Source organism: Manis javanica, chromosome 4, assembly GCF_040802235.1.
Source record: "Manis javanica isolate MJ-LG chromosome 4, MJ_LKY, whole genome shotgun sequence".
NCBI lineage: Eukaryota > Metazoa > Chordata > Mammalia > Pholidota > Manidae > Manis > Manis javanica.
Window position 1 is genome coordinate 132137054 of NC_133159.1, and position 21614 is coordinate 132158667.

A 21614-nucleotide genomic window follows, 5' to 3' on the forward strand; every position below is an offset into this window, starting at 1 on the left:
TGTTCACATTGCTTCTTTATTTCAGATTAGATTTGGAACTGAAAGACCATGAGGGCAGCACAGCTCTGTGGCTGGCAGTACAGTATATCACTGTGTCTTCCGACCACTCTGTGAACCCCTTCGAAGACCTCCCGGTGGTAAATGGGACTTCATTTGATGAAAACAGCTTTGCGGCCAGACTCATTCAGCGAGGCAGCCACACCAGCGCCCCTGATGTGGTGACAGGTAAAGCTCAGGTCTCCAGGTGCTGATGCTCAGGTCTGGAGGCTCCATGAAATACTATGTCAGTGTTTTTACCAAAAATTTAGAAACGAAATGGCACACTGTCATGAGAACTATTTTGTACTTAAAAATTAGCTATAGCAAGGAAGTCAGTTTTTTTAAAACTTCTTTCGCTTCAGAAAATTTAGTCAGACTCCAAGTTAAGTCCTTCAAGCCAAAACATTTTCACTTCTTTAAAGCAGTGAATTTCACTTTTTAGACTCAAAACTCCTTTTACCTTCTTAAAAATTATATCTCAAAGTGCTTATGTTTAGATGGCTTATATCTTTGATATTTATCAGAAGAAATTAAAACAGAGAAATTTTAAATGATGTATTAATTGATCTAATACTAGTAGCAACAAACTATCACATGTTAACATACACTATGAAGACTAACTTCCAAAACAAAATTTAGTTGGAAGAGTGACTGGTTTCTTAAACCTGCATCTGTTTTCAGTTTTTGAGATACCATTGTTTTGGTTAAAGCATATGGAGAAAGCACACCCCCACACAGTTATGTAGTTGGAAAAGGGAGGGGTATTTAAAGAGCTTTTTCGGATAATTTTGAGATGTGTTTCTTTGATACTAGAGCAAGCAAAATTCACCAAGTGATAGTTTATTTAAGGACAGTTGCAATGTGGAATCTGAAACCCTATCAATGAATTTTTTATACTCTGTTATATGAAAAACCTAAGGTCCATTTATGCTTTGAGTGGATGGATCTTTTCTCCGTGCATGATTTTGTAACAACATGCCCTAGTCATTTGGAAAACACTGGTTTACTGAGTCATGCAGATCTTCCAAATGTTCATTTACTTTAGAATCACATTTACTAATATTACTACTGATCTCATCAGAAAAGTCATTATTGAGAAGCTGTCAAACTTACAGTTGCAGGTAAAAGACTACAAGTACGTTTTGGGGCCTCTTCCTTGATTTCTGTTAAGGCTCCCCAGTTTGATCCACCATTGCTTTTGTACCATCAGTGCAAATGTCAGCACAGGGGAAAAGCATGTAACATCAAGTAGTAGTACTATGAGAATAGTTTTGACCTCATGGGCCCCCTGAAAGGCCCTCAGGAACCCCCAGGAGTCCATAGACCACACTTTGAGAACCACTATTTTAATGTGACTATTTCCTTCTTCTGACTAAATAAAACATGGGGCATTTTAAGGAGAAGGACTCCATATAATCCACTAGCAATGGGTAGGTGCCTATGATGAGGGGAATTGGCCAGAAAAGGAAGGATATTAAACAGCTCTTTTCCCTAAAGGAAGTTAATAATTTACTTAAAAGGTCAAATGAAGTGACTCTCTGTGTGACATAAAAGTAAAAGCAGTGGTGCTACAGGACAGGAAGAACTGTATTGTAGGCAAAAGACCCTCTGGGAGTGAGATGTTGCTAAATTGCTTTTAATTTACAAATGTATGTTGGTTACTGGCCATGATTTTACCGATTCCTAATTTTATCATATTATGTAGGAGTGTGGCATGTAAGAGACTGGTTCTTGGATATGTAGGACTTGAATGTTAGACTTGTGCAGATCAATTTTTATATAAATTTGACGTGTACTTTAAAAGAGTATACATTCTTTAATTGTAGGATGTAGCATTCTCTTTTTCTGTCCATTAAATCAATCTTGTTCATTATGCTTTCAAATCTTATTTGTTAACTTATTAACTCTTAGACTGCTTGATCTATTGATTTCTGGGAGGTATATTAAGTTTTTCACTCTGACTACGAATTTGTCCATTTTTCTTGCTAGTTTTGTTCATTTTACTTTATATATTTGATTATTCAGTTCAGGATCATTACTTTTTCCTTGTTCCATTTTTCATTATAGACATAATAACCTTAGTCCACTGTTTCTCAACATTTCAGTAATGTTTTAGCAGTCACTTTAGCAGGTTATCTTTGCTCTGTAAGATTTACAAGGTTTAGGTCTTTGTGTATACCCAAATGACTACAGAAGTAGAAATGGGACTCTCATTAGGAGTTTCCAAATGAGAATGACTCTCAACCAGGAGTGAAATCACTTTCTCTGAGGGAAAAGAAAAAAACAGTATGAAAACAATACAGTGCTTTAGTGCTTTGTCCCATTGCTTTATCTTGTTTTTAGTCCTGGTGTTTTAAGTTTTCGAATACCATAGCTGTAGAACATGAAATTTTATGTTTATCCAAAAAAGGAAATGGGTATTATTAGAAAGAGAAACACTGCTTCAGGGATAAAACCCATTTCAAGAGGAAAGGAAGAAAAAAATTTTTTCTAAGGTTTTTATTTAGGAAAGGGTGTTAGTGTTAAGCAAAACATTTTTAAGCCAAGAACAAACATATTTTAGGGCCCTAGGACTAAAACTGAAATATTTAATGGCAGCTTCTGGTAGAACTTGAGCTCACAGTGGCTTCAAAGTGGTCCTCTGGCCCTGAGGTTCTCAGACAGGGATGGCCCCACCACCACCTTCCCTCCCAGGGATATTTGGCATATAGACATTTTTAATGGTCACAACAAGGTTGGGGGTACTACTGGCATCTAGTGGGCAGAAGCCAATGATACTGCTAAATATATAGGGTAACAGGACAGCCCCTCACACCAAAGAATTATCTGGCCCAAGATGTTGGTGGCACTGCTGTTGAAAAACATGTTTTAATGCAACCTCAGTAAAGAGACATAACTTACCACTGGTCCTTGGTGGTGGCTAGTGGTAAACCCAGGGAAGAATGAATGTCTGCAGACTTCCCGGCCAAGTTCTGCTGTGCCTAGACTCATCCTGGTCTCTGCGTCCAAATGCAGACTGCCTGTGGGAATGTGCATGGTACCTGCTTCTGGTGTGGGCTTGTTAGTGTGGAAGGTGGTGGGGAAGGGCAGGGTGTGGTGCAGTGTGGTGGAACCTGCCCTCATTGTTAGTAAATTGAGAATGAAAATGCCCATTTTCTCCTAGGAAATTGCTTACTACAGCGGGCAGCAGAAGCAGGAAATGAGGCAGCAGCTCTTTTCCTGGCAACCAATGGTGCCCACGTCAACCACAGAAACAAGTGGGTAAGTGTGACAGGGCAGCCAGGGGAAGCAGTTTTGGTTGGGAAGAAATGGCAGTACTGAAAGTGTGGGAAAAAATAGAACAGATTCTTTTTTCAATTTATGTCAAAATAACAGATGCACATAGTTAAAAAACCAGAGTGAAACAGATCCTTTTATCCTCAAATATTGGTTGATTGATTCATTCAGCAATCATTTCCTAAGCATTCATAGTGCATCAGGTCCTAAACTAGGTACTGGGGACTTCATGATCTAAAAGAGATTGGCAAATGTACACAAAAATCTACCAAATAGCCTCTTTATGACACATCCATTTGCTGAGTTTTTCCTCTGTAAATGCTTATTTAGTCTATATCTGAACTAGCAATGCAGACTGTAGAATGTCGGGGGAGAGCCCTGCCTTTAGGGTTGGACACTCGTGGGTTTACCAGATTTCCCATTTCCAGTCTCATCCTGTGTGATCTCAGGCAAGGTACTTGGCCTCTCTGAGTTTCAGTTTTCCTCATCTGTAAAATGGGGTTAATATTGGTTTCATCGGGTGTGGTTAAGATAAAAATAAATGATATATTTAAGTGCTTATTAGCCTAATATCTGGGACATTAGATACTAAATGATAGGTATTTTTACTGTATTATTTTCAGACAGGGAGGATGTGCTTATTTTTAAAATCACATTTATTTTACAGTTACTTTATGCTAGGAGCTTTAAGGATATTATCCCTTTTAATTCTCACAATGGATCTGTAAATAGTAAGTATTAGAGACATTTTATGTATAAATCCCTCATTTCAGGGTAAAGAACATTGAGCTTCCGAGATGTTAAGTGACTCGTAAGTAACGGTCAGTATTAAGACTCAGGTACTAGAATGCATGGGTGCACATGCTCTCAGTAGCTCAGAGCAGGGCACTAAACAACAAGCTTGGTTTGTGAGGTATATCAAACTGTCTTAGAAGCACATGGGAGAGGGCAATGCAGTTCTTCTCCATCATTAAATCTACTAATTTGTCTATACCTAAACATACCGTGGCCTGCTCTCCAGCTAGAATGATGGCCTGTCTCTGTCTGCACTGAGTGGCTGGTTTCTTGACTTTGTTCCTACCATTGTGTGTGTGTGCCTCTCTCTGTCTCTCCTGTATCATCAGTTTTGCCCACTATTTATTTCTAATATCATACAGACATGCTCTACTATCCCCCAACTCTAAAAAATCCTCCATTTAGCCCACATTGTCCATTAGCTGTTCTCTCATATAGCAAAACTGGGTGAAACCTAAGATGTAGAGGGGTAGAGAAGACCTAACTTGAAAGTATATAAGAGTGATGTTGGAGAAAGGTCTGGAATGCTTGTTTAAGGTCTTTGGACTTAATCCCATGGAAAGAGAAGGTCTGTAGATGGGTTTTAGGTAGACAAAGCAGTGTGATCATTTTTGAGTTGAGAAAGCTTCTGGGATGACTGGTGTCATAGGTATACCACTGAGGGCCAGGTTGCAGCTGGTGAGAATCATCTAAACAAACAGTGACTTATCGTGCCCTCTTGATGTTGGATTTGAATCCAAAGGGACAGGTTTCAGAGGAATTGCAGAATTACAATTGCAGAAATCAGTGGACATTTCTGCTGATGACTCTCAGAAGTTTGGCAAGAGAGGTGTTAAAACTCCTGAAGAGAGAGAGAGTTGGCCAGGAGGAAGCATCGCCATGGAGAGAATGAATTCAATTTTGTGATTATTGAACTCCTTTTCCAACACTCAGGCAGGGACATCTAGCAGGCAGTGGAAAAATGGGATGCAGAAGACTGGTAGAGGTCCTGGGAGTGGATAAGCATACCCAGGGAGGATGTGACTGTGTTAGGGAGAAGGACTAGAGCAGAAGATAGGCCCAAGGAGCAGGGAGCCTTGTGAGGTCTCTCTCTACAGTTATGTACAGCTCTCTGGGAAGGGTGCACATGGGAAGGAACAGAAGAGCTGAATCCTGAATCCTTACACTCAGTGATACCACCTGACAGGTCCCACAGAGAAGGCCTGAACCTGGAAAATCAAGAGGCAACAATAAAAACAGGTTAATAGGAAATATGGAGATTACAAAAACCCAGCTGAAAGAGTCCATAGTAGTTTCTTTTGGGAAAAGAAAATTTAATTTTAGGAAAAGGAGGAAGATTCTTGCTGTTTTTCACAGGGCTTGTAGAGTTCTTTGACTAAATAATGGTGATGTGTAACTTTGGTAAGAGCTAAGTGTAGAACAGTGTGTTGAGTTGGTTTCCATTTGTTTAGGTGAAAAGATCCGCTGTGTATATACATGTACTCAAACTTACATTCACATATGTGTATGTCTGAATATTCTGCCACTGAAGGAAACATGGAATTGCTGATAATGGTTCCTTGAGGGGAGAATGGTTGAGTGGTGGAAGCTCGACATGCGAGGAAACTTTTTTCTACTGTATGATCTTGTACCTTTTGAATATTGACTCAAGTACCTGTAATACCAATTTAAAATGTTTTTAATTTTAAAAAGTGGGGGAAGGAGGTCTTAATCCTTAGAGTTAAAGATGAGGCTGATAGGAGCAGGTCAAAGAAACGGCCTTGGTGGCTGGCAAGGGCTGGCTAAAAAGTGGTGGGCCAGTAGTACTGCTCGTCCCCAGGGCTGGGATTGTGACACTCTTGCAGTTTCTAAAGGGCTGATTTTAGTGACACTTGGAGGTTGTCTGCTGTTGTTTCAGGATGTTAGTTTTATAATTAGCGAAATTATCATAAAAACAAAGTGAAGAGTAGTTAAGGTCATTGGAAATGCAGGTGATGAGCCCGGGTGCTTGGGAATGCATTGAAGGTACCAAGGGTGGCACGGGGGAAGGGGCAGGAGCAGAGACCTGGAGGAGTGGAGAAGTCATGGAGGTCAGCTGGGGACAGGAAGAGCCGGCTGTGACGGCTGCTGGAGACCTGAGTCCCAGCACTTAGGCTCCCTTGTGCTCTCTGTGAAGGGAAGGCCCTGCCTGAAAGTGTTCTGCTTTGGGCCATTTGTTTCTATTCAGGGAGAAACTCCACTGCACACAGCCTGTCGGCATGGCCTGGCCAACCTCACTGCAGAGCTCCTGCAGCAGGGTGCCAACCCAAACCTACAGACGGAGGAAGCTCTGCCTGTGCCAAAGGAGGCTGCATCCCTGACCGGCTCAGTGGACAACGTCTATCTGCAGACACCGCTGCACATGGCGATTGCCTATAATCATCCAGATGTGGTGTCTGTCATCCTGGAGCAAAAAGGTAGGTAGTTGGGAATTACTGCCCATCACTTTGACCTTTGAACAGTGTTTTTGAGTAGTTAATTACAGAGTTGATGTTTCTTCCATTGGTGTGTTTTCTTAGCCAAAAAATCCTTTCATGTCCAACTAGGTAAGCAGAGAGTCTGGCTCCCAGCTGCTGTGTTTCCCTGTGTGCACTTTTGGGATGGTGCCTGCCCACTTCCCCCCTGGGCTGAGGTGTTAGAACCTTTGATTACGCTCTCACTTGGGGGTGTTTCCCAGATGGCTGCAGTGCCGGTCAAGCACAGCTTTGCCTTGCTGCGATCACTGTCTTTGAGAATTCTGCTGTGGCAGGTCTTCTGCCATCTGGTCAGTCCTCTCATCTGTCTCTGGGCCTGTCTGGCATGTGCACCATGAGAGAGGAGCTGGAAAGAGGGGCCAGGGAAGCCACTGTGAGGGGGAGGCCCATTTCCCACAGCAAGTCACCCTCAGGTTCCCCTTGCCTGGCTTGCAATTTGTTCTGCTCGCTCCGGCATCCTCGTAAGGCGAGCAGTTTTTGGCCTGGGGCTTGTGGAAGAAAGTGGGATTTTAGTAGAATATGCCTTTTGCTTGATCCTCACAGGAGCTATAAGAGGGTTGGAATTGTGTATTACGAAAACAATGCCAGGGCATTCGCTGTTTTGATCCTCTTTTTAGGAATTAAGTCATTAATGTGTGTTTCTGTAATGGAGTCTGTTTTCCTTTTGTGAAGATTTAATGTTTTAAACTTTAAAAATACTCATTTCCCCATAAACTTTGCTCCAAAATACCAGATTCTGAGCTTCCACTCCCCATAAGAAGATTTATCAATTCTCTTTGTGTAGAAATAATCGTATTGTAGCCAGTCAGTTTGCAACTGAGCTCTTACTCTCTTGAATACTTTAAATGTGATTCATGGGATGGTGAAATCAAGTGTTCTTTTCCTTTTAAAAAATACAGCTAATGCTCTTCATGCCACCAACAACTTGCAAATTATTCCGGACTTCAGCCTCAAAGATTCCCGAGACCAGACTGTGCTGGGCCTGGCATTGTGGACAGGTAAGGCATGCCAGAGGCTGTTGATGTCTGTAGACAGATGTTTGTCAGAGGGTGGGTGAGAGAGAGGGAGGTATGGAGGGGCTGGAGCTAATTGTCTAGTTGCTAAATAACCTCGCTGTTGGGATTAAGCCTGTTATATCCAGTGGAAAATGGCTAGCCTTGAGAAGTTGAGAGGGTGTGTTTGTTGTAGTAAGGTGCTGAGGAGGTGGGAAAAGCTGAGCACATGTTAATCAGGGCTTGTTTGTTTCCCAGGCATGCACCCAATTGCAGCCCAGCTGCTGGGCTCCGGAGCTTGCATTAATGACACCATGTCCGACGGGCAGACCCTGCTGCACATGGCCATGCAGCGGCAGGACAGCAAGAGTGCGCTGTTCCTGCTGGAGCACCAGGCAGATATAAACGTCAGGTGGGCCGGCCCAGCGCTCTCCACCACTATACCAGGTTACATTTAGTTGTAGTGGCTCAGAAGCACAGCATTGCTTATAGAAAATGTTTTTGTTCCTTGTTAAATAAAGGAAGGGAAAGAATGACTCTGGAAAAGTACAAATGCAGTGTTGTAATTGAACAGATGATGACAGTGGGATGGCAAAGATGATTGTATTTAGCTCGTGTTGAACCTTTTAGGACCAGTGCACAGTAGTGCACAAATCTCATGAAAAGGCACAATCCAAAACCAATTGCTGAAGTAGGGATTACAAAGGACATTCCAACAAATGAGCTATCAAAAAGGCTCAAGGGAGAAAAACACAGTTATATTTTTATTGTTTTTGTATTTTCAAAGGAATTTATTTTTACTGACAATGTCCAGATACCCTGAATGACTGAAAGAAGTGTTTTGTCAAGGAGGTAGTTGGGGTGGCGTTTTATTATTATTATTATAGAAGCAGCTCGATGCCAGTAAGATTTCGGTATCCTGGGATTTTGGTCAGTTATCTTCTGGGTGCAGGAGGATGGCATGGCTATATTTTTTACAAAGGCAGAAAGGACAGATGCTCTTGATTTCTCTGAAAAAATACTAATGAATGTGAGTGAAGTGTGTTGCAGGGTAACAGTGGATTCTGGCCTCTGGGATGCCCAAAAGAGAGCCTTTTATCATTCGGCTCCAGCTACAAATGTTGGCTTTGGTGTGCATGTCCTAATAGGACTCAGGACGGGGAGACTGCCCTTCAGCTGGCCATCAGAAATCAGCTTCCACTTGTAGTGGATGCCATATGCACCCGAGGAGCTGACATGTCTGTGCCCGATGAGAAGGGGAACCCCCCACTGTGGTTGGCATTGGCAAATAATCTGGAAGACATTGCATCCACTCTGGTAAGACACGCTCAGCTTTAGCCTGTTTACATGGGATATTTTGTGTCCGAGATAGATTTGGTGCATACATAGCAATCGCGAGGAGCGAGAAGTCTGTCAAGCAACAAATTGGATCAAGGACAAGCAGTTGAATGTCACAGTAAAAAAAACTTGCAGTTCGACGTAATCTTGGCTAACACTTTTTCAAAGGCCTTCTTATCAGAAAAGCTGCCAGAAGCAAGAGAGCAGAGGCATTTCCCCAGGAGTCTTCTCTTGAGGAGGGTTAATTTGATGTGGGCCACCCTTGCTATCTCCATAGTGATAAATCCCCCCATCTCAGGTTTGTCTCCCTTGTTCAGAAGACAGGCCCCCAAAGTGGAGGTAACCCTGGAAGTTCTCATTTAGCTTTCTGAAGGGCCTGAAGTGTGACCTTAAGGCATTTTACACCTGGGGTTTTTACACAGTTGATATTGAGATGACCTGTTAGTTGCAGGTATGTGTTACTGGGGACTTAGGAGTGTGCTTGTTTGTATGCGTGTGCTTGTGTGTTTTCTGTCCTTTCTAGAACACAACTTTAGAGGGCACTGATTATACACGTCTTTTTTGTATTTCCCAAACCTATCCCACAGAACCTAGTGCAAGAACTTGCACAGGGCAGATTTTAATCAATGTTTATAAAACTAATGAATGATACAGATTTGAAATAATTAGTAGTTAATTATCATCCTCTCTTGGCTGAAAAAGGGATCTGATGGTATGTGTAGAGTTCAGAGACGGTGATAAAAGTTTTTGCCTTTGCTAGGCAGTGTTGGTGAGTAACCTGTGTTTTCCTGCAGGTCAGACATGGTTGTGATGCCACATACTGGGGTCCAGGCCCTAGCGGGTGCCTTCAAACACTCCTGCACAGAGCCATTGATGAAAACAATGAGTCCACCGCCTGCTTTCTTATTCGCAGGTCTGAGAAGCCTAAGTATCTCTTCAGATCTTATTCACGCTTATTGCAAACTGGCTCTTTTCTCGTTTAATCCAACTACAGTCTTGATATGTCTGGAGCTGGCTTGACTTTCATAATTGAGGCTATCAGAGGGTCACTGTTCTTTCAGATGAAGTCAGCTAAGGTACTTAATTCTCTTGTGAGGAGAGGGGCTTGTATGCCCAGATCAAAAGATCTAAAAGGTAGCCAGTTTCCTACTCTGGGAGCTGCATAGGCTCCTGAAGTCAGATTGGTTCACAGAGTGAAGCGAGGAGGCTGAGGTGGATGAGACCACATGGCCTCTGCAGAACCCCAAGATGTAGGGACTGTATCAGGCTTCGTGGCCTCACAGAGTACACCATGTGCAGGAGACAGGGTTCAGGAAACCTGTAGAGCAGCGGTTCTCTAAAAAAAAAACTGTATGTGCATGCAAATCTCCTGGAGAGCATTTAAGAGTTCGGATGCCCAGGCTACCACCAAGACGAATTGCAGAAGAATCTATGGGAGTGGGACGGACACCAGTGTTTGAGGCCAAGGACCAAGGACAGCAGTCCGTGGCAGCCCCAGCTTTTCTGTTGGGCTGGATGAGGCAGCTGCTATCCATTTATCAGCATGCCTTTTAGTGAGGTGGAAACATGGCTCTCAAAGCCTTCCTCTTTCTGCTCCCCTTCCTTGCAGTGGCTGTGATGTGAATAGTCCCAGACAACCCGGTGCTAATGGAGAAGGAGAGGAAGAGGCCAGAGATGGTCAGACCCCCTTGCATTTGGCAGCCTCCTGGGGGCTGGAAGAGACGGTACAGTGTCTTCTGGAGTTCGGTGCCAATGTAAACGCACAGGTATAGAGAGTTTCTCTTTTCCAGAAGATAAGTGGTAACCCCAGAATTAGAGAAATCTCCTCTTATGGCAAGAGACCTTGCAGATCTCTGGTCCAAGGCCTCTGATGTACCATGAATGGGGCTAACGTACAGACAGATGAAGTGACTTTTCTCTGGGTCATATGGCCTGCCTTGTAATTTTAATGATTTCAGGTTAAGACTTTTCTTCTTTGTGCCTTTGCCCTTTTTACAGGTTGAGGAGGATTGTTCAATCAATTTTTCATTGCCTTCTATCCCTGTTAGTTACAGATTTCCATTGAGACTTTGTTCTAGTTCCCAGTTGAGTACTGTGATTAGGAGCATGTTCTGGTAGCTCATTTGAGCATCCCTGAGTTTGTTCCTTGATGCTTTTCAGTGTTCTTGCCTAGGAAGATTTATGTGTGCTGCCCTGTAGCCAGCAAGGAGTGGTATAACTTAAAGAGGTGAGGTTGACTACAGATCTTCTAAACCAAATGTGTTTGTGCCCTGGTCACTGGCACATGGGGTAACGGGAGTGGCTGTCAGTCATCTCTGTGTTTGGCCTCTTTAAAAGCTGATTGCAAACACGGGGCAGCAGTATTGATTCTCAGAACCAAATTTGATTTAGAAGTTATCACCCATCATGTTTTTCCCGAGTTTTACTTCCGTTTGAGCATTGAATGTGCCTTGGCCCCATAGGATGCAGAAGGAAGAACGCCTGTCCATGTGGCCATCAGCAACCAGCACAGTGTCATCATTCAGTTACTGATCTCCCACCCTGACATCCACTTGAATGTACGAGACAGACAAGGGCTGACCCCTTTTGCCTGCGCCATGACTTACAAGAACAACAAGGCAGCCGAGGCCATCCTAAAGCGGGAGTCTGGGGCTGCTGAGCAGGTGAGTGGGCAGCACCCAGCATCCTCCACAGTGCCCTGTGCACTGCAGAAACCTATTACGCGGACACTAAACAAACACCACCAGCTAAACAGGGGTCTTGTATATAAAGACATTTGATTTGAAATTATACTCCCCTTTCTTAAAATTTGGCCATTCAGATGTGCTGACAGCACTGGATAAGATTTGACTGCTCTGCCCTGTATGTCAGCCACCTGATGGTGCCAAATGAGAACGAAGCTGAGGTGGCCAGGCCCATTCTAGGAATTCTGTGGCACATGCAGCTGAGGCCACCCTTTGCCCTTTCTGGTTGTTTAATTGCCCTAGTAGTGAGTGTCCTAGAAAGATATAAATTACACTTGAGCTTTTGGCCTGATGGGACAGGTTTCTGAGTGCTGTAGAGCCGCTACCATTCAGCCTAGCAGGCTCAGTCATCCTTGTTCTTTGTGATTCTTTACCAGCTGCTAAATCTGGTCGGTGCCCTGTCGACCAGGCGGGGTTGGCAGTGACCCCAGCGGATCTGAGGCGGGGACTGGGGGGAGTCACACAGTCAGTCCAGACTCTAAACCAAATGTGTTTGTGCCCTGGTCACTGGCACATGGGGTAACGGGAGTGGCTGTCAGTCATCTCTGTGTTTGGCCTCTTTAAAAGCCAATTGCAAACACAGGGCAGCAGTATTGATTCTCAGAACCAAATTTGATTTAGAAGTTATCACCCATCATGTTTGCCCCTTGAATTCCATCCAGCACTTAGAGTACTGCCAAGATTTATGAGTGGCCATTTATGAAGGCAAATTGGAAACCTGAGACCTGAACAAAATGAAATCCTAACAGTCGAAAACTATTGCTTGGTGTTTCAGGCTTCTATACATCGCTTTTCTTCAGCATTTGCTTAAGTAGGACTGAATTATGTAGGTCTTAACCTCACCCTCGCTCAGATAGGGTAACGTGTTCATGAATGGAGGTAGTCATCTCACATCTCCTCTCTGTTTAGTGTGAAACTGATACTTTTGATCGAACGCCTTTATAGACCCATTGCTTGTGACACCAGCACATGCTGTGGGCATTTGAGTGAGTGTGGGGTGTGTAATGTGTTGGTGTTTCCCCCACTTCTCACTGAGCCCTCATACTGGTATGACAGTTCACATAACTACAGTGTCCTCCGTGGTTTGATTTGAGTGACCTTTTGCCTGCTTTATGTCAGTGGAGCAAAGTCTGTAACATACTGTTGGCTACCTTCCCCAGTGTGGAAGCTCAGTAAAAGAGGAAACTTCCTAAAAATTCCTGCTGGTTTGTTTGGCTGCTCAGGGGTCAGGCTGCCATTGGAGGTGCCATTGGAGGTGTGGTGTCAGGATGCTGGGTGCTTTTTTCAGCCACAGCAGTTGGCTCCCAAAGCTCATCTCCTCTGCCTTGCTCTGCCTTTTCCCTAGCATCCCAGTATTTTGATGCCTTCCTTTTTCTCTCCTTCAAGTTCTCTTTCTTGGTTTCCAAGTCCAGCTCCTGCTGCAGGAGGATGCCAGGGCACCTTGGACCAGTGCTCCCTTCCCTGACCACAGGGATGTGACTGGGCACAGATATGTAGAGTGGGTGTGCTGTGTGTGTATGTGGGGATGCGTGCTTAGTGCTGGCTCTTGGGAGGGAGCTTTGTGGAACCAAGGGAAGAACAGCACCACAGCCTCTCCGGTGGGCAGCACAGCTTGCAGTTGCTCTTGTAAGGGAGAGCTCACTAATGTTTTGGTTCTTGTTGCTGTAGGTGGACAACAAGGGCCGGAATTTTCTTCACGTGGCAGTTCAGAACTCTGACATTGAAAGTGTCCTTTTCCTGATTAGTGTCCACGCTAATGTGAATTCTAGAGTCCAGGATGCTTCTAAGTTGACCCCTTTGCACCTTGCTGTCCAAGCAGGCTCAGAGATTATTGTCCGCAATTTGGTAAGTGTTGCAGAAATGTATTGCTTGTAACGTGGACAAAAGCATGTTGTAAATTGTGTGTGAAACCTCTCATCACAGATGTTTCCCATGTATTGAGAAAGGCCAGTGCACATTTGGGGAGCTAAGTCAGTACACTTGGGGAAGCAGGTATGTCACTGGGCAGCGTGTCCTCAGTGCCCAGGGGCCACTTGGGCAGGCAGATGCTGGGGTGAGGTCTTGAGGGAAAGCAGTTTGGATGGCAGAGGAAGGGTGGGGGCCTTGATGGGAAGGAGATCCACATCTGTGGTCTGCCTACTCTGTCAGACATTCAGTGGTGCTTTCCAGTGACCTGTCTCTCTCTCTGACTTTTTTCTTTGTTGGGGTATAATAAAATACTAGTTTTGGTGTACAACATACTACTTTGTATTTGTATGTACTGTGAAATGATCGCCATAAGTTTAATTAACATCCATCACCATACACAGTTAATAATTCTTTTTTCTTGTGAGGATTTTTCAAATTTACTCTTTTGGCAACTTTCAAATAAACAGTATATTATTCACTATAGTCACCATGTCATTATATCCCCATGAATTTACTTATTTTCTAACTGGAAGTTGGTACCTTTTGACCCCCTTCACCCATTTTGCCCACCCCTTAATCCCTGCCTCTGGCAACTACCAGTCTGTTCTCTGTATCAGTGAACTTGGTGTGTGTTTATTTTTTAAGTTTCATATATAAGTGAGATCATACAGTATTTATCTTTCTCTAATTTACTTCACTTAGCATAATGCCCTCCAGATACATCCATGTTGTTGGAGGTGACAAGATTTCATTCTTTTTTATGGCTGTATAATATTCCATAATATACTGGCATCCCTCAGAGATATTGTGAGTTTGGTTCTAGACCACTGCAGTAAGGCAAATTTTACAATAAAGTGAGTTAGATGAATTTTTTGGTTTCCCAGTGCATATAAAAGTTATGTTTACATTATACTTTAGTCCATTAAGTGAGCAGTAGCATTATGTCTAAAACACAATGTATACAATCTTAATTTAAAAATACTTTATTGCTAAAAATACTAACTATAATCTGAGGTTTTAGGGAGGTGTAATCACTGATCACAGTAACAAATATAATAGTGAAAAGGTTTGAAATACTCTGAGAATTACCAAAATGTAACGCAGAGACAAGAAGTGAGCAAATGTTGGAAAAATAGCCCTGAAAGACTTCCCAATGCAGGGTTGCAACAAACTTCAATTTGTAAGAAATGCAATGTTTGCCAAGCATAGTAAAGTGAAGCATGATAAACTGAAGTACACTGTATATATACCCCATCTTCTGTATCCACTCATCCGTTCAGTGGACATTAGGTTGCTCCCATTATCTTGGCTACTATAAATAATGTTGCATTGAACATTGGGGTACAGATATCTTTTTGAATTAATGTTTTTGTTTGATAAGCACCCAGAAGTGGGATTGCTGGATCAAATGTAGTTCTATTTCTAACATTTTGAAGAATCTCCATGCTATTTTTCCATATTGGCTGTACTAATTTACATTCTTACCAACAGTGCACGAGAGTTCCTTTTATTCCAACTAGTGTCTGTTATTTCTTATCTTTTGATAATAGCCATTCTGACAGACATGACATGATTCCTCATTATGGTTTTGATTTGTATTTTCCTGGTGATGAAAAATGTTGGGCATCTTTTCATGTGCCTCTTGGTCATCTGTATGTCTGTATCTGTATGTCTTGGAAAAATGGGTATTCAGGCCCTCTCCATTTTTTAATCTTTTTTTTTGGCTATTGAGTTGTATGAGTTCCTTATATATTTTGCGCATAAATACCTCATTAGATATATGAGTTGCAAGTATTTTCTCCTATTCAGTAGGTTCAAACCGCCTTTTCGTTTTGTTGATGAATCCCTTTGCTGGGCAGAAGCTCTGTAGTTTGTAGCCCCACTTGTTTATTTTTGTTTTGTTGCCTTTGCTTTTGGAGTCAGATCCAAAAATCATCACCAAGATGGACATTGAAAGTATATATACCTCTTAATACTCAAAACCACCCAGAGGGGTGTAGGAAATCTTTTACATTTTACAAAGGAGAAGATTTAGGCTCAGAAAGAGTTTTTGTTTCCCCTAGATTATTAGCTACTCAGTAGTTTAGCAGGATATTTAGCCATTTCTATTTTCCTCCAAAACCTGCATTTTCCAGTACAACATAATGCCACCCAGGCAGGGGAAGGGTCTGAGCAAAGATGTGGGGACTAGAAAGTACATGTGGTGTGTTTTAAGTGGAAAAGTTTGGTTGAAATTTTAGTAGGAAGTAGGAGGAGATGTGGTTAGAGGTACGTAGAGACCAGATTGTGAGGTGTCATGTTTGAAACAGTTACGTTTGAGCTCAGAGCATAATCCACAGCTAAGAGCAGAGCTCCCTGTGGCCTGACCAGTTCCCAGGAGCTAGCAGGTGCTGGTGCCTCCCATCCCCAGGTGCGTGCTGCAGAACTGGCCTCTGGATACTTGACGAGCCTTTGGTGCCTTGCGTTTTGTTTGTTTGAAAACTACATTTTAGCAAAATCTCCATGACTTGACATGTATTTGAGCTGAAGACATATACTTTGGGGGTGGGACATGAGGGTGTGGAGGCAGGGCCAGCAGTGAAGAGGCCTAGGGGAGGCAGTGGCAGTGAGGGATGGGTGAAGAATGATTGAGGAGGTGGACCTGATGGATGCCAGGCATGGACTGGATGCAGGGGAAACAGCTGAGAAGGCAGAGGTGGGTCTCATTGTAATAGGGTAGCAGACCACGTGTTCGTCAGTGTGCTGCCACCCTGAGAGCCCAAAGGGGTTTGAGGATCATGGCCCCTTCACCAAGGTCACACCTCTGCTTTGCTAAGACCCGACCTTGCAGGTGATAGGAGTCCCTAGAAACTGCTGGTGTTCTAAACAGTGGTCATGCAGGCCTTCCACTGTGAATTGGTACAACTTAGTGTTGAAACATCTTCACATTGAAACAGTACCTTTCTCCTCCCCACAGTTAACCAGCCTTGGAGTTAGCTATGCTCCCTCGCACAGCACAAGTGGCCCTGACTACCCCTCTGAATGTGCTGTCTGGACCTATACATGATTTGATTGGGCATCCAGAGGTTTGGGAGGCTGGGACTTGGAACTCAGGGTCAGAAGCAGAGCAGCTAACGAGTGCCTAGATTTCCCCAGAGGCAGAGCACCTGCCCACACAGACAAAGGAACCCCGGGTGGCCTAAGACATCATGAGAGGCAAAATTGGGTTCTGACTGCAAACTGCAGATTCTTTTTCATTAACACCAACTGTTTTTGAAACTTTGTCAGGAAGTGTATGGATGAATGAACTTCAAATACTAAATGAATAGACAAAATATTATTTAAAGGTCCCTCCTGCCTTCTGTAATTGTTTATTTTCTTGTTAAAATATTTCAAAAAATGAAAATAATACATGTTTAATTTGGAAAAACTGAAGCATATGAGGATGTCAAGCAGATAGTGTCTCCATTTCACCCCCAGTTCTCCTCTGAGGTTGGTGGATAGGCTTTTACAGAATATGTGTATATGTGTAAACATTTCTCCTCTTTCTTTCTCAAATGGAATCATACTATCATACTGTCTTCTAATTTGCCCTTTTTAAAACTTACCATATCGTAAATATCCTTCCATGTTAAGCCATAAATGTTTATCATCTTAATGGCTACTTATTCTTTTGTTTGTATATATTACAATTTTCATAACAATCCCTTTTATAATCTGGTTTTACTATTACAACCAGTGGACATCCTTACATACATAGTGCAGTGAACATCTCTTCAGTCCTTGTGTAGTTTTATATACTGCAGTCTCAGAAAGTAGAATTTCTGTGTCCTAAGGAATGGCTTTTATAGCATTTTGGTAATTGCTAGTTTGCTCTCAGGGCAGGTTTTGCTGGCTTACGCCTTCCCAGGATTGTGTGTGAGGCCCTTAATACTCCCAGCTTCATCAGCAGCGTGGATTCTGTGGATGTCAGAAGATAGGCAGGGTTGGCCCCATTCAGTGAGACCTTGGTTGGTTGTGGTGAAGAGGCTGCTCATGTAATGAACTTCAACAGCTTCTTGCAGGAGCCAAAGTGAATGAATTAACCAAGCACCGCCAGACTGCTCTCCACCTCGCTGCCCAGCAGGACCTGCCCACCATCTGCTCAGTCCTCTTGGAGAATGGAGTGGATTTTGCTGCCGTGGATGAGAATGGAAATAATGGTAATTCCTAGTTACTCCCCTGTGTCCAGTGCTGAGAGCCTTAAGCAGTCCCTCCCTTCTAGGGGTGGAGGTGCGCTGCACCCCTGGGTGTGCTCCCTCTCAGGGAGGTTGGCTTTTATAGAAGCAGAGCTGTAACAAGAAATGATCTGAGCTGGGCATCTAACCTGCCATTGACTGGGCCCTGGACAGCCTCCCAATCTGAATGGTAACTCTAGAAACCTAAAAGTAGCTTCTTATGAAACCATTAAATCTCATCTTTGGATAACTACAGAAACAGAAAGCAGAGTCTTAGGAGATTTCATTTATGACTCATTCTTGGTGGGGTGAAGACTGGAAAGGATGGCTCTGTGAGTGGATAGTGGCTGTTCTAGCTGAGCCCCACTTAGAGGGAGGTTCTGCATGTGCTTCTGGGCTTGCACAGTAAGAGGATTTGCTTCCTAGCTCTTCATCTCGCTGTCATGCATGGTCGGCTCAACAACATCCGGGTCCTCCTGACAGAGTGCACTGTGGATGCCGAAGCCTTTAATCTAAGGTGAGTGTGCGTGGTCCTGGCAGAGGCTGGGCTCCTGTCACCTGGCTGCCCCTCGGAGCTGCCAGTCACTCGCGTCTTCCACTGGCCCCAGGTGCATGCTGTGGAATGCACCACCAGGATACTTGATCTGCCTGGCATTTTTCTTTTTGAAAATGCTTGTTAGAAGAACTTATGTGGCCCATTAGGTGTCCTTTAGATTTATCCAGTGTCACAGAGTTCAGAAAATTTCATTTCTTTTGAGCCTGAGGGCCATGGCAGGTATTTACCTAAGTTTTCCAACTTACTTCATCAGAGGCCAGTCACCACTGCACATTTTGGGACAATATGGCAAAGAGAATGCAGCAGCCATCTTTGATCTCTTCTTGGAGTGCATGCCTGAGTATCCTCTGGATAAACCAGATGTGGAAGGAAACACAGGTATGTAATAAGATATTTGTATGTCCTGTCTCACTTGCTTTCTTTGCTTCCTGGAAAAATAGGAGTGCTGGCACCCATGGCATTATTTAAGGCTCTTTTCAGCCCAGTGTGTTGTGGCTGGGCTCTGTGTGCATCTGTCACAAAGCTCTGCCATGGAGTTTGGCAGGGCCTGATTTTAGGCACAAGTATATCTACCGTATAGCCAGTGCTCCAAAGCCATACCCGTGCCCACACGGGGCTGCCTGCCTGTTTTTATTGCACTCTTCTGCCTTTACCCAGTCAGCTAGGGCCCTGCCCAAGCTCCCAAACTCCAGGAGAGAGAAAACAGAACCACCTTCCAGATGCTCCAGAAGGAGGAAGTGTTCTGCAGTCTGTGATGACAAGCTTTGAGAAAGTGGCAGGTTCTATACAGATGGGTTGGCGTCATTGAGGTGTTAATAAAGTAGGCCTCTCACTGTCTTGCTCCAATTAGCTAGGTTAATTTGTTCAGCATTTTTTTAAATGTACTTTTGCATTTATTTTCTTGTTGAGTACTTACAACCACCCTATAAGGTAAGTAGTTTGTGTAGTGTGTCCTCGTCTTCCCAGTGAGGGAATCAGATAAAACCCAAATCTTTTTCTTCCTAGCCCAGGGCTGTCTCAGTACTTGCTTTGCTGCTGCGGTGTTCCCGTGCATTTGCCCTCATGCCAGGCAGAGCCTCCACGGCCTTTGGCAGAAATGTAGCCACAAAGGTTTAGTCCCATCCTGAACCTTAGCACAGGACTAGATGTTTTGTCATCAGCTCTTGGCCTTGATATTTGAACATGTTTTTTCAGCCAGCAGCGATGGGCCTGAGCTGCAGAGCAGTCAGCGCTGGGAGTGAGCTGCTGGATACAGCACACACTCCACGCGGCACCACTGTCCAGGAGCAGGTAGGCAGGCAGGCAGGCAGGCAGGCACTTCATGGCCAGGCTTCTGAATTACACAGAACTGGTTGCAGATACCTAGCTCTGTCACATTCTAGTGGGGTGACATTTGCTAAGTTTTATAACCTCTCTGTACCTGTTTCCTATTTGAAAGAATAATCCTTACCTTACTGAATTGATTTAGATAATTAAATGAAAGAATTTGAAGTATCTAGGAGTTACCAAAGGGAAGGGGTTAGGGAGAGTGGGTGGGGAGGGAGGGAGAAGGGGACGAAAGGGCATTATGATTAGCACACATAATGTAGGGGGGGGTCACAGGGAAGGTGGTATAAGCACGGAGAAGACAAGTAGTGACTCTATAGCATCTTACTATGCTGATGGACAGTGACTGCCATGGGGGATTAGGAGGAGACTTGATAATGTGGGTGAATGTTGTAACCACAGTGTTGCTCATGTGAAACCTGTGTAAGGTTATATATCAATGATACCTTAAAGAAAAAGATAATTTGAAGTGTCTGGCAAAGGTAGGCAAGAGGGGCTGCTGTTAGCTGTCATTGTCAGCAGGGAGGGCCAGCAGGATGGCCTGCATCTGCACAGAGGGCAGGCTCCATGGGGTGGAAGAACTTTCTGGAGCGTGTTCCCTGTGCAGGTTTTTCTTCTCCCTCTGTACGCACCTTACAGGTCTTTAGATTAGTTACATAGTGTGAAAGAGCCTTGTCCTCCCAGTGCTTTGTGTTGAGGAAGGCAGCTGCAGTGGCGGTCTGACCACTTCCTTCAGTGCCTGAGCTGTCCTCAGCTCCTTGTAACTGAAGCCCCAAACATACAAGAGTACGTCTCGAGCTGAGGTTGCCCTGGAGTTCTTTGGCTGTTCCAGGTCCTTGACTGGAAGCTGCTGCTGATCCTCTGGGGTATCTCACCAGAGCTGCAGGGCCCCTATGTGTCCATGGGGACTTTCCTAACAGAGGCCGCCAGGGTTCTGTTCTGCCCTCTTTGGCAGGGCCAGCCTGGGCCCAGTGGGAAGTAGCCCTGCCTGTGGTTTGTTTTGCAGTGCTGCTCTTAGCATACATGAAAGGGAATGCCAACTTGTGCCGTGCTGTCGTCAGATCTGGGGCTCGCCTTGGGGTGAATAATAACCAAGGAGTCAACATTTTCAACTACCAGGTTGCCACCAAGCAACTTCTGTTTAGACTGTTAGGTGAGTGGCCTACTTTTTGCTCTTTGAATGTAAGCCCTGTTACAGTGGTGATTATCTGGATGTATTGGTGATTTAAATCTCATAATGATTTGCTCCAAAATCTGAACTAGTAGTTTTCCAGATATCACATAGGACCTACTCTACAAATGCTACGAAGGGCCTTTAGCAGTGATGGGAGGGTCACTGTTAGTAGTCTCTTCCCAGAGTGCTCTGCTTTGGGGCCACTGTTGGTTTCCCACTTCCCCTGGTCCTGAAAGCCTTGAGTTCCGGGCTGGTCATCCTTACCATGGTTCCTGGCCGCTTATTTGTACACCCTCCATCCTTCAGCTGATTCAGATTCTCTGCATCCTTCAGAGTGGCCTTCTGCTTCATCTCATATTTGCAAGTCTTTATTCGTCACTGAGGTGGCAGTGTCAGAATGCCTTGGGTGCATTACCCACAGTGGAGGTAGAATGGGTTATTAGCCCTGCTGTGTGGGAAACATGCTCATAAATAACTAGTAGCCAGAGACCATGATGTAGGTGACATGCCCAGGGTCACAAAGCTGGTTTGTAGCAGAGCCGGCGCTGGAGCAGTGTCATATAGAAACCTAGTTTGCTCTTTGCTATGCACGTGGCTGGCCTTCTGAGAGCTCAGACAATGCTGGCCTGTGGCTCAGTGGTGACTGGTCCATGTGCTGCTTCCTCCCTGGGGCCCAGCCTGCTGGTGTGTGGAGCACTCAGAACAGGGCCTGGCAGGTAGTTAGCATTCAGTATTGTTCTGTTATCTACACTGACAACTCCCCAACTCCGTTCCTACA

The 21614-nt window shown here is 44.2% G+C and overlaps 1 protein-coding gene across 3 annotated transcripts in view; it reads left to right on the forward strand.

The window, feature by feature from the left end:
• Window positions 1-21614, forward strand: part of ANKFY1 (ankyrin repeat and FYVE domain containing 1) — an 86728-nt gene that overhangs the window by 59756 nt on the left and 5358 nt on the right. For all 3 annotated transcript variants that reach the window (XR_012130535.1, XM_073234992.1, XM_073234993.1), the window contains 14 exons: window positions 26-225; window positions 3203-3300; window positions 6317-6545; window positions 7502-7600; window positions 7853-8006; window positions 8743-8911; window positions 9727-9845; window positions 10542-10698; window positions 11395-11595; window positions 13345-13521; window positions 17618-17765; window positions 18207-18297; window positions 18590-18714; window positions 20669-20815. Coding sequence is in view for 2 of the 3 variants with exons in the window: in XM_073234992.1 (XP_073091093.1) it covers window positions 26-225; window positions 3203-3300; window positions 6317-6545; window positions 7502-7600; window positions 7853-8006; window positions 8743-8911; window positions 9727-9845; window positions 10542-10698; window positions 11395-11595; window positions 13345-13521; window positions 17618-17765; window positions 18207-18297; window positions 18590-18714; window positions 20669-20815 (2114 nt within the window). In the remaining variant the exon portion in view is untranslated. The remainder of the gene's footprint in view (window positions 1-25; window positions 226-3202; window positions 3301-6316; window positions 6546-7501; window positions 7601-7852; window positions 8007-8742; window positions 8912-9726; window positions 9846-10541; window positions 10699-11394; window positions 11596-13344; window positions 13522-17617; window positions 17766-18206; window positions 18298-18589; window positions 18715-20668; window positions 20816-21614) is intronic.